This window comes from Stegastes partitus, unplaced genomic scaffold (assembly GCF_000690725.1).
Source record: "Stegastes partitus isolate 25-593 unplaced genomic scaffold, Stegastes_partitus-1.0.2 Scaffold273, whole genome shotgun sequence".
NCBI lineage: Eukaryota > Metazoa > Chordata > Actinopteri > Pomacentridae > Stegastes > Stegastes partitus.
The window spans coordinates 340,290-353,841 of record NW_007578004.1 but is presented as its reverse complement, the minus strand read 5'-3'; the positions used below and the strand labels follow the sequence as shown (position 1 = coordinate 353,841).

Here is a 13,552-nt window from a genome sequence, read left to right as displayed (position 1 = left end):
CGAGCCTTGTTCAGTAAATGGCTACGTATGCAGTGACGTATAGTGTGGCTCTAACTTGGCTCCTTGCCTATGGATAAGCAACTGGTTCTTAGATTGGAACCAACTAAGCACTGGCTCTAGCACCAGCACGGAACTAGCACCTGGTTCTTCTTGGTGGAAAAGGGGTATCTGGTTTGCACTTCTATAGCGCGTTTATCCAAAGCACTTTACAATGTGTTTCTCATTCACACACACATTCATACACCAATGGTGACAGACCTGCCATGCAAGGTGCTGCCTGCCATTGGGAGCAAATTCGAGTTCAGTGTCTTGCCCAAGGACACTTCGACTGTGGAGGGGCAGGGGATTGAACCACCAACCTTGCGATTAGAGGACAACCCGCTCTACCACCTGAGCCATAGCCAGCTGTATTCTGCCCTGCAGTTCCTCCTCCTGCGCCTTTCCGCTGACTCCAGACATCCTTGGCCTTGTTCCTCTCCAGCCTCTCCTCCAGTTTTCTCCTGTAGGTGTCTTTGCTCTCTCTGAGTCTGTGTTTGAGTTCCCTCTGTAAAATTTTGAGTTCTGCTCAGTCTCCCACTCTGAAAGCCCTCTTCTTTTTGTTGAGGCAAGTCGTCAAGTCGGAGGAGACTTGAGGAGAGACAGGCATAATTAAAATCCCCAGTAACGAATATGAATGCTCCAGGGTGTTTGGTCTGGTCCCGCAGTTACAGCGTGGATGACGTCACACGCCGTTTCTGCGTTTCCAGACGGAGGAATATAGACAATAATGGCAACAACGAACCATGTGGAAGCCGGGGAGAATCACGGTGGAGTCCGGTATCATATCATGGAGCCACGTCTCTGTAGAACACATGAGACTGGTTTCCCTGTACTCACTCTGGCTTCTGGTGAGCACTTCCAGGGATCTCATGTTCCCCATGATAACTGCAGGAATGCAGAGCTTAAACCTCCTCTTCTTCATCCTTACTTTAACCCCTCATCTGCAGCCACAGTGTTGCTTCCTTATTGTCCCTGGAATGGACGGCTTCTCTCCAGCATTGAGGGACGGCTGGCTCAGGGCAATCAGCTGTTCTCACGTGTAAACAATGCGAGCAGTGATATGGCCTTGGCCCCATGTTGTAAGGGGCGACATGAGTACAGTTCGGGAAAAAAAGGGAATAAAGTGGAGAAAAAAAGAGACTAAGTCTCATAAAGCCACCTGGAATTTGTTGAATTCCAGGTGCACCACACAGCGTAAAAGCAGGATACTACTGCTCAAAAAAACAAACAAACAAAAAAAATGCGATGAAATAACGAAAATAAGAAGCGGGTTGTCGGGAGCTGCTGCAACAGGCTGCCACATGGCACGGCGCCAGCAAAAGTGGCGTACGTTCAATAATTACACCTCTTACTGTAAATTATGTCAGACAGAAACACAAGTATTCCCCTAAAAATGCCTCTTTTGATAAATTCCATGACCCATTGGACAAAAAAAAACCTTGTTGTTTCCCAATACCAGTTGGAGACCTACCAGTGATGCTTGTTTACCATGTCTGCCACCAGAATGTGTCAACTTCCTCTTTACATATTACACGAGCCAAGCTAAAAAAGTGCATTGTGGGAAAGACATGAATTCAGCTTTTGTCTCACAATCAACTCCAATGAAAATAAGGAAACATACTCTTTTTTTTTTTTTTTTTATGAACCACACAGTTTCGTAATGTAAAGAAACCTCAGGTGGCTGACAGTTATGCAAGGAGGAAGAAAAACATCTATGTACAAGGAGAGCAAAGCTTCACTCAGTCTGTAGAGGCATGTTGATGGGGCAAATAAAAACCCACAAAAATAATTTTTTCGAATGGCAGCACAAGGGTTGCTGAATTTTCTAAAAACCACAGAGAGTCTATGCAGTCTTTAAACCCAACCTAAATCTTTACATTGATTTTTTGCAGTCACTTTAGGGCAGGACAACAAGCTAAAATACAGTGTTGACGTATCATCTCCCTAATAAGTTGTTACCTTGAACATTTTAGCAAATAAGTCTAGCATACATGGAGACAACATCAAAAACTAAAAAATGCAAGCCCACTTTCCTTGTCTTTTTAGCTTCATTTCGTTCTCCACCATTTGAGGAAAATGTGGTTTTAGTTTAGTTTTAGTTTTCATTGACAACACTCCAATAAATCAGCAAAATGACCAAACATATCTGAGCCTATCAAGGATGCAACCAGTGTTTCCCCTACGTTCATTTAGCAGCAGCAGCCCGCCATTTTTAATCCTCACTGCTGCTCCTTCAATTTTTTTGTTATTGTCGCAAATACACCACCGTCGCATGTCTCCACCTTCACAGCAGAGTCCTGCACTGGGTCGGGTACTCGCGACTACTACGAAACTAAACTACAGATAACCATCTTGTGGAGTCTCTACTCTTTGGGGGGTTCATACGACGTTAATTACTCGCGAGCACTAAGGTAAACTACAGATAACTGTCTTCTTCAGTATCTACTCTCTGGGGGTTAATACAATGTTATTTGCTTTTGAGACCGCGGCCTTGCAAATGAAGCTGTTTATTCTGCTCATAAAAAAGACCGCATGAGAAAAAAATGACTCGGTTTCATCTTGGACAAATCTGACATTAGAACGGCACCAGTCTGAGCACCGCGGCCACCAACAGCAGCTACCACAGCCTGCTATGTGGGGTGTTCAGGGAACATCGGTAAATTTTAGAGTCTTTCGATAAGAAAATGTTCAGCTGGTCACATGTTTTGCCTGTGACAAGGTGGGAAGTGCGAACAAATGAGAAAGTTGGTCACACCGGTAAAAAAAAAAAGAAGTGTTGTTCGGTAAACGGCTACGTATGCAGTGACCTATGGCATGACTCTAACTTGGCTCCTGACCAATGGAAAAGCAACCGGTTCTTTGGAGGTGCCAGATTTGAACTAACTAAGCACTGGCCCTAGCACCAGCATGGTACTAGCACCTGGTTCTTCTTAGTGGAAAAGGGGTCGAGTCAGAGGAGGGTCGTCTTGGAGAAAAGGGCAGCGACTTACCAGAGAAATGGTAGACTTATTAGTTTAGGGTAACTCAGAATAGATTTTACAATTTAAATAGACTTTTGCAAAACATTGATGGCCCGCTATTGCTATGTAACATATCGGTATCTTAAGTTAATTGGGCCCGGTGCCAACTCAGTGTCGCTAACGTGAGTAAACTAACTGATAGCATTTAGCTAATATCTACATGCCATGATGGAACTGCTGACTGCATCTTCAGATGAGCTTGTTCAGATATTTCTCTAAGAAGAGAAAGACACCTGATGAAGATGACGCTCGCCAGGTATCATTAGTCTTTTACTGACTCAAATGATGATGGTCAGGTAAAAAATAGTGTAATAATATATCATCAGACACAAACTGGGAACATTTTTAAAATGATTAGGGTGTAGGAAAATGAGAGAAACAATCTCATTGTTGTTTCTATTTGTAGGTGAAGCTTGACTAGAGAAACAGGCTTCAGGGGATCAGTTTGCATCATGTATGCTGATGAGCATCAGCGGCCACCTCTTGGAGAATTTCTCCACAACAGAGCCTTAGAGCTCTTATATAAAAAGAACAACTTACATTTATTTATTATTCTTTTTTAAAAAGCCTTTTTTAACTGACCATTTAATAAATAGGTTGTAAAAGTAAAATCTGCAGTCAAATGTCGTTTGTTTACGCTGCCACGGCTGCCCGGAGAGCCTGCCCCCACTGCTGGAAAAAATCCTAGAGGAAACACTGTGCAACGATAGCTATTTATCACAAAGAGACTGATTTGTTTGTTTGCCTGTCAGTGAGATTGAACAAAAACTATCATGCCAAATTTCACAAAACCTGCTGATAAAGTGGAGCACAAGAAATTGTTAAATACTGGTGCAGAATCGGACAACTTTTGTTTAAATTTTGAAACGGGATTGACGTTCAGTGTCCAATAATAAGATAACGAAGCTGAAAAATAAGTCATCTATACAACAAGCAATTGATAAAATCTTTCCAAAACCACACAAACGCATCAAAATGGCAGATTAAACTACACACATAGCTGTTAAATTCCAGTTTTCTTACCTGACTTTCTGGCTTGGTTTTACACTTATTGGTTAAAGTGGACTTGTTAGCGTGAAAACAGCTGTTTGCTGCTGCAGGAATGAGGCTGATTCATGCAGTGGACCTGAACCAAAACTAGTGGGCCATAAAAACACCACAATACTACAGATTAGAGCAGCTTTAAGTTTATATTTATGTATTTGGGGGTCACTATTTGCAACAACAAACCACAGTCTTTAGGGAGTTGCTTTCATTTTCATTAAGTCTTGCCAGTCCTTCACCCTTTTAGCCTGGTTCTAGACTTCTGAATGGCTGCCCACTTGTCTGATCTGGTGTTGTGCTCACTGACAGCTGTTTCTCTTGGCGGAAAACAACTGAATCAAACACAGCTTTGTATTAACAATGGGGACACGATTGCACTGTGCCAAAGTAAGAAAAATAACAATAAAAATGGCAACAAGGTTGGAGGAGATTGATGTGGCTGTACAGACTGTTGGAAGTCAAGATTACAACTCTTTAATTTTGGTATTAGAACGTTAGTAAAGAACGTTACCTGCTCCTGCTATTGCAACTAACATACCATCTGTAAATGAAGACGATGGTCAAAGGTTACTTGCAAATGGCCGACCAAGGCTGTGGCAGTGCAAGTGGAATTAGAACATCTACTAAAGGTGATTGGGTACCAGAATTCAGAAAGACAGTGTTTGGTCATTATGCTTTCTTAGTAAAAGTAGTAGAAGAGGTAGATTCGATTCACATAAACATGAGAGAGTCAGGAAACTTTGCAGTGTTTAAAACCAGCCTCAAGGTTTGGCCGAAGTCAGCATAAAACTGTCACCATCAATATTTAGCTTTTATTTCTTATATTTACAGATTTTATTTATTATCCCATGCTGATGAGTGTTTAAGTTTGATATTGTTAAATGTAGTGTGTTCATTGCTCTGCAGTTATGTTATTAAGAGATGTAAATTAGCAGCAAGCAAATTGGTGCATTTACGTTAAGTTGTGCACTATCCCTGCAAAAATAAAAGACTAAATAAAAAAATAAAATACTGATTGGTTCAGGCAAAACACACATCTTAAACAGCTGCTCGAGAAGGTTCTGATGAGGCAGGTCTTCATATTTCAGGCGATTTTAAGGAGTGATAGCGTTCAGATCTCAACTTTCTTCTTAATTAAGTTTAAAATAAATTCTTAAAATTTGAGTTAAGCGGTTTCCACATGACATCAGCAGTGTGTGTGGAAGGAAAAGACTGGTGCGTTGGTGGTGGCGGAGGGGGTCAGTGTACTCTGATGAGGCCCACTCACAATGCCTCCTTTTCACAGATGGGCCGTTCACAGGGCCCGGCCCACCTCCTGCCCCTCCCTCCCAGTTCAGCTCTATTCCTTACCGGATCCCTCTGTCTGGTGCAAGTGGTGGGTGAGGGTGGGTGAGGGAGGGGAGGGAAGGCTCTCCACCACTAATGTTTTCTTTAGGAACAGGCTGCTGCTTGTTTGACTTCCAATGAAAACAACGCCAGCGTTTGCAGTTTGAACAAATTGTCCAGTGTTGTCCAGCGGAGTAGAGGGCCAGCGCAGAGGAGACGAGGAGCGGCCGAGTTGGGCAACACACTCGTATGACTGGAGCTCGGTTACGTTTCATTCACGCACACAAGCCGTCACAAATCACTGGCAGATATGCACAGCAGGGTCAAGTCAAAGGCTTGACAGTAAAGTATTTTTGGACTAAAGTTGACATTTATGCTAGTTTTATACAGGGCAAAAAATCCATTAAATGGCCAATGACTATTTGAAATGGAATCCAGGCCACGAGGACACACTAAAGGCTTCATGAACAGGTGTGTTAAGGCGTCGTGCAGAGTCTGAATGAACACCCAATTCTCAGGTGGGACTTGGGGAGGTGAATAGGTTGTGGTTGGATGTGTATTTTACACAAAAAAGTTAAATTTTTATTGCCCCAATTGTTCAGACAAGGCAGCTGGGGGATCAAATTATGACCACAGCAGGAGTTTTAAAGCCAAACCAGCACTGAAAAACAATCCAGGAAGTCGAGTTTATCTGACAAATTCGAAGGTGTATCAGATGCAAAACACTTCACAGAGTGTTTGGAAGGAAGTCATGATTTAGAAACTCTGGACAGTTATCACAGCTGCATTATTGCAACTACTGTGTTGTGACAATCATGAGGTGAGCACCAGAATTACATTGCTCATGTTGACGTGTGCTTGTATTTGCCACAGTAGCATCTTGTTGGATGATGTTGTTCTGAGTCGAGCAACATTTTTATTGGAAGGCTGGACTATATACACATATAAACACGTGCTACAGATAAGTACAGATTAGGAGTAATTGTTATAAATACTGACGTATTCCCACTGCGTTCAGATTACTAAACTGTCACTTCATAGAAACTAAAGTTGGGAATTCTTTTTCCATCATCTGAGGATGCTATTTATCAAAAATGTATTAATTGTATTTATTAATCTTTTATATACTGGCACGTTTTTTTTTTTGCTTTTTTTTTTTACATGTTCATCTGCTTATTTGTTATACTATGACCAAACTGCCTCGATGTAATCTGAGTAAAGATCAAACTGAACAGGACAAGATGAAGAATCTACTGTCATGCTGGCACCTCTGTAACTTAGGTCATGTCCATGTGAGTAATAATACATGGCATGAGGAAATATATAACAACTGGACTTTTTAGCTAAATATCCTCTTATGTTAGCATGTTAACATCTGATGATGTGAGTGTCATTAGTTTTGTAGGTATTTTGCCATAAACGGAAGTATTGGACAAATTAAAGCTTTAATCTGATGATGGGGCTTGTCATCAGGATTCATCTTCTAGCGACCATGAATGTAATATGTGGTTTTGACAACTGAATCCCGTCCAGAGCTTTGTGACCTCACTGTCGCTACATGTATCGGCCCGCTCAGCCATCAGGATGCCCATGAATGGCTTGTTCCACTTGTCTGATTTTGTATTGATTGCAGTCTAAACAGATTAAACTGTCGTCATCTGCTGAGCTTTGTTATACTTTTGGCAGTTTGCACCACTGACGCAAATCATACCTTTTGTTTTACATCAGTGGTACCCTCCATCCAGAGATGACCCTGAGCAGCCATGAGGTGGAATATGTGACAGGAGGGAAATGAAAACAAAATTCTGTAAATTTGTCCTATTTTTCTATAATCATTTTCCTGTAAAACCTGTAAGTCTCTAAAATAAGTGAACTGCTCATGACTGAAATACAAGTTGTCATACACAGACAGAATTTCCTTATGAAGGAACATAAGCCAAAATGTTGGGAACCCCCTTCTACAAAATAAAGGATTAAATCACTTAAACATGTATTTTACTCTGCGATACAGTATTTAAACTAAATGCAACTACAAAGCTTTAACATCTGATTTGTTTTGACATGTTTTTACAATGTGATATCTGTTCACCTGAACTATTGTGAATCAGAGCTGACAACAGCTGCTGTCCTACATGACATGGTGACCTAAATTTGGTCCAACAGTCAGGCTTTAATCCAACATTTCAGTGAACTCATGCAGCCAGATGTGGCAGAGGTTGGAGGTTAGATTTCTGTCTCTGTTGCTAGTGGTGTCTCATGTAAAATATAAACAGCACAGACAATGTTTAAAAAATATCAGAGACCACGAGCAGAAATGTATAAATTTGGATTACTTTAAGGGCTACTAATAACTGATCTGTTGTGCTAAGATTTTGAGAAATAACCTTCATCTGTAATTTTTTCCCCTGATATTCAGACAGATGAATACCAAAGAAAAGAGAGGCAAAAATACCCTTTCAGACCCAGGTTACAAGTGTCATTCTTGTTCCACAGCCATGCGCTCCATTATCTTATCGACTTCTAATAATTTGCTTTCTTGTTAAATGAAGACTGAGGCACCTCCAATGTGTTGCACTGTTCAGATGCAACATTTATACATTTGGCGACAAACAAACAGGCAAATAAAACATCAGGCTTTACCGTATCTGAATCAATGGGCTGGTAAGAGAAGTCTGGAGCTTGCTGAAACATCGGGTTCTTCTGTACAAACTGCTGCTGGTGGAACTCCTGCAGAACCTGCATATGTGTTTGAAGAGAAAAGATGAAACACATGTTTAGGTTTTAACAGAAGCTAACAAGTGATCCTACCTCTGTACTTAGATAATTATTGTGGAGCAAAGCCTTTAAGCTGTAAGCTTTTTGTCTTTATTATGATGAATAATTTTCAGTCATATACTTTCCAAGACAAAGGCCTCCAGTTTCACAGCTGCAAGCAAAGTGGAAACGTGCAAATCCAACAGAAAAGGTAATAACAGCGTTGCATGCACCCCATGACTGCAATAAACAAATTGTTTTATCTATTAATCTGTCTGGGAATTCTTCAATTCATGTCTACAAAATATCAGAAAATAGTGAAAAAAAAGCCAATATTACAAATCTATAACATTAAATAAACACAAGAGACTGATTGTCAACAACAGTAAGATATTCACTCAATTGTGATGCAAGACAAAAGCATCCATCCATTTTCTATACACCGCTTAATCCTCACTAGGGTCGTGGGGGGGCTGGAGCCTATCCCAGCCGACTTAGGGCGAAGGCAGGGGACACCCTGGACAGGTCGCCAGTCCATCGCAGGGCCACACTTAGAGACAAACAACCAAGCACACTCACATTCACACCTACGGACAATTTAGAATCAACATGTTTTTGGACCTTGTGGGAGGAAGCCGGAGAACACGGAGAGAACCCACGCTGCACGGGGAGAACACGCAAACTCCACGCAGAAAGATTCCGGTGCCCCCACCGGGACGCGAACCGGCAACCTTCTTGCTGCGAGGCAGCAGTGCTACCAACTGCGCCACCTTGCAGCCCCCCAGACAAAAGCATCAAATCCTTAAATTTGACCAGTAAACAATATTTTTAATTTAAAAAAAGACCATACAACCATTATGCAGTTAACAAAATAGTTGCTGATTAATGTTCTGGTCATCCAATTATAGAGTAATTGAATAACAATATATCAAACACCTAATCACAGCGTAACCAGTCTTATTTTGTAGATGAACAGTTGACTGGATACAAACTTTTTATTTATTTTTTAACAGATATTTACATCCAGTTGCTGAAAGTAAAATAATTTATCAACAATGCCAACTTAAGCTGCTAATTGTGGAAATTCCAGTTGCATGTATACATATAAATAACATGCTTAAAGTAAAATAATATTAATTCTAATGTCTAATATATTTGACAAAGGCAGCAGCAGAGATCTTTGAAACTATACAACTTAGACTCTTACACTGTAGTTTAAAACTCCAGGGGCCTCATTTATCATCAGTGCGTAGAAAAGCTTCTAAATTCTGTCGTATGCATGAAATTTAGAGTGTGCGGAAGTACAAAAAAATCTATATTTATCAAACGTGTGCACAGGGGTCGTACGCACATCAGTGTTGGTAAATCCCACTTGTTCTGAACCTCCGTGCTCGTGCATGTTGCCTTGAGAAACGCCTCCAAATAACCATATAGGGCAACAACCAGCCTCTTTATAAAGCAAGTGAAGATTTATTTTTTTCCTCACCTGTCATCAGCATCGTGGCAAAAAGGGAGAAAAAGAGGAACTTTTCTGAAACTGAAATCGAGGTACTTGTCAGTAAGGTTGAAGCAAACCAGAAAACATTGTTTGGTGCGTGAAATGTTGGGATAAGCAGCGAAAGAAAAAATGCTGCATGGGACAAGATAACCACCGCAGTTATTTCTGTTGGGTCAGAGGCCGGCAAAATTTTTAAGAAGTGGTTTGACGCTAAGCTCAGTGCCAAAAAATGCATCAGAGCCCATGAAAGAGAAATGATTGCAACTGGAGGACGACGACTTAATACCGAACGTTCACCCAGTGGATAACCCTGATTACCTACAGATTAGATGTTTTAATAACCACACTAAGTCCAGCTAAAACACTTCCACACTTTGTAACACTCTTCAATAAGCCAGCCATCTTCAATAGTTCCTGCTTGGAGACCCACAGAACTGTTCTGATCAATGAATGAGTGCGTTCCTCCAAGCCACTGGGCAACAACGTTGGATAGCGACAAATGTGCATTGCAAATTATCTGTATGAAGCCCTTTGCTATCTACAAAATTAAGTTCATTTAGTGATGCTGCTTTGATATCGATGTGGGTGCAGTCTATGGCTCCACTTATGTTTGGGAATCCAGCGATGGCGTTTGATTTGGGCTCGGTGATGGCTGTAAGGGAACTGGATGTAGGCTGGGGCCAGGGGAGTTATGGCATCCAACACACACAACACTGCCGTGCCAGTCTGATCCTGCTCAGTGGTGGCTGGGAAACGTTGCATATGTCTCCAACCTCACACTGGAATGTGCCGGTGGTCAAAATCCTTGAATGTTTTCTATTTGCAGATTACCGCTAGATTATGTGCATACGGGGCACTGCTATAGCTCACCTGGTTGAGCTGGCGTCCCATGTACAGGGCTACAGTCCCGATGTGGAGGTCATGAGTTCGAATCCCGCTCATGATCCTTTCCCACACGTCCTACCCCCATTCTTCTTCCCTACTTCCTGTCTCTCTCACTGCACTATCCAATAAAGGCACAAAGGCCAAAAAAAAAAAAAAAAAAAAGATTATGTGCATACGCATGGTCAGAGTTGTACGTATAATTACGCACATTCTTAAGTATAAGTACAAGTTAATAAATCCTATACTTTGCGTAGGAATGTTCGTACGCACGCTCTACGCACATATCTGTGCGTATGCACTAATGATAAATGAGGCCCCTGGTGCTGTGAAATGTGGCTGTATTTTTTTCATAGAAACTTTAGTATTTAGTATTAGCACTTACATTTCTGAGGCAGCTCTATTTCTGATCAACCACAAATTTTTTAGTTTATCAAATGAAACCGTAACATATGTTGTGTTGTTCTATTGCTTTTCAGGATATTTTTGTCACATCAGTATGACGTCATTGTTTTGGTATCATTTCCAAAAACTTCCCAGATAACAAGAGATTTTACTGCTCACTATGGGCAACACAGGTTACAGCTGCTGCAGTTAAAGCTGAACAGTGTAGGCGATGTATTCATAACACATCCAAACACCAGTTCACCACCATAAATTAAAAGGCCAAAAAAAATCCAACACAAAGCATTTCATTGAATAAATTTTCACTGGGAGACAGGTCTGATAACACTCATCTAATTATGGCAAAACACTCATCCAGCAGTTTTTATTTACTGCTTTGAAAACATACGAGAACATCTTAGAGTTATTACTTTGCTCCCGTCAGACCAGAAGAACAAGAAGGTGGAGAACAGCAAAAACACATTTTGTAACTATATTTAGATCTAAAAACACAAAGAAAAAACATTTCTGAGAACCTCATTGAGACAGATCAAAACATCACCTTACACAGAGCACACAGAAGATCTGTTTCTGTGTTGACACAGGAAGCACATGGGCTGAAATGTGAGCTCTGCTGAAAACCACGGCACCCACCGCTTCCCTCTCTAATGATTTGTTCATATTCTGAGCCTGAGCAGAAACAAAATGCCTCTCCAGGTCTGAAGAGGCAAGATGACCTGAACAAACCCGACTGAACGAGGCCAACGGCAGCTCAGGAGCATGTAACCGAGGAGCGCCGAGGTAACTCATACCACCTCAATTAATTAGCAGTTGGTGCAGCGGTAGAGTTCAATTCTTTACAAAGAAAGATACTGAAGGAATAGGGATGTCCAAAACTGATCCAAAGAGGGCTCAATAAATGGATATTTGAATGGACTGTTATTAGGCAAAACTCTTTAGAGTACCTTAGATTGTTTACTGTTGCAGCACTGCTCTCATTTTCTGGGATTTACACTGAAACCACATCGCTGCCTACAGAGTGATAATCACAGTGTGTGAATCTAAAAAAACCACTTGGGTCATAGTCATGTTAGACAGTTCAGTCAGACTTGTTTATAGTTGAGGCCTGAAAATTTTAATTGATGGAAAAGGTAATAGGGATGAGCTTTGCTTTGTGCTGCTGCTGCTGGGACAAATAAGGTCAAGTAGTCCAAGAGAAACCACACGCTCATTTAATCAAAAGATTCTTGTTTGCATGTGACAACAATCAAATGTTCCTCCACCATTAATATTTTCAAGTAAAGCCTTGACCTCACAACTACAACCATACATTTCCCAGGAGTTCCACAGCTAAATTATTAAATTAACTATTTATCAATAATATCCCTAATTTTGCAAACAGATATATAAATGTAGATGCCTCATATGACCTGACTTTTGGTGCTTCTGGATGTTCTAATAAAATAAATGCCAAAGCCAATTATCAGGAAATAACATATCACATGCAAAACCTTATCTTTCAATGGTTTACTGTTCTCAATGTGCTGAAGTTGATGTATTGCCATCAGTAAGTCATTTCTTAAGCATGAATGACTGAAACTGGCTTTTAACTACCAGCTCTATGTCTCTGCCTATTCACACTATGTAGCCATGAAGCCACATCTCCAACAGCTACTGTTTCTTCATTCTTCTGTTAAATTTATAAATATGCTTCTACCTGAGGCTGTAGTTTCTCTTTACACTCACTTCAGACAAAATTTGGTTGTTGAATCTCAATTAAACAGCAATATTTCAAGTTACAGCAACTAAAAACCATCGTCAGCGTCGCCTGCTGAGTGGAGCACTCTATGCATACTGAGCATCTCTGGGGCCGCGACTTATTGTGGGATGAATTAAGCTCCTTTTTCATTTTCAGGGTACAGATTAAGTATGCACTGACAGTTTGTCATTTGAGTAAATACAGACTGAACTAAATATCTGCAGAGGCCCATGAAGGTGGATCTGCATGATGGATATGAAAGCCTTGGTCACAACCGGACGCACGACTTTTGGGATTGTAAAGTCCTCTGTGAATTTTGGGTCCCGTGGAGGTCGTGGAGGTCATAGAGGTATAGGAAAGGTTGCAAGGACTCCATGTAAGAGAGGATCAAGCCTGCCTTGCGTGTTGCTGCCTTGCGCAAAATAGATCCGGGATGATACAAATTGATTTTAGGACAAAAGTTAAGATTTTATAACAAATGGTGATGAAAATAAATATGATTTCATGTTTTGTGCAGAACCCACAAAGATCCTGACAACTTGGCGGTGACAGCTCGCCTGCAGTGTCACTGTCAGCCCCGGTACTGACTTCCAGTGTGATACCGGCCAGCAGCATCTCCAGTGAGTGGAGACACGTACGAGCTGTAACAGTAATTTATATATGTATATAAATTAGACCGATGCCAATTCTGATATTTGGCAAAAAAAATTCAGATAACCGATTAATCGGCCGATTAATTAAAAAAAATCTATAATGAATAAAATAGGGCTGCAAGGTGGCGCAGTTGGTACTACTGTTGCCTCGCAGCAAGAAGGTTGCCGGTTTGCGTCCTGATGGGGACACTGG

At 41.1% G+C, this 13,552-nt stretch overlaps 1 protein-coding gene across 2 annotated transcripts in view; it reads right to left on the bottom strand.

The window, feature by feature from the left end:
* LOC103357770 (FCH and double SH3 domains protein 2-like) overlaps nucleotides 1-13,552 on the bottom strand; it is a 61,152-nt gene that overhangs the window by 14,474 nt on the left and 33,126 nt on the right. For both annotated transcript variants that reach the window (XM_008282468.1, XM_008282469.1), the window contains one exon: nucleotides 8,070-8,165. In XM_008282468.1, the coding sequence (XP_008280690.1) occupies nucleotides 8,070-8,165 (96 nt within the window). The remainder of the gene's footprint in view (nucleotides 1-8,069; nucleotides 8,166-13,552) is intronic.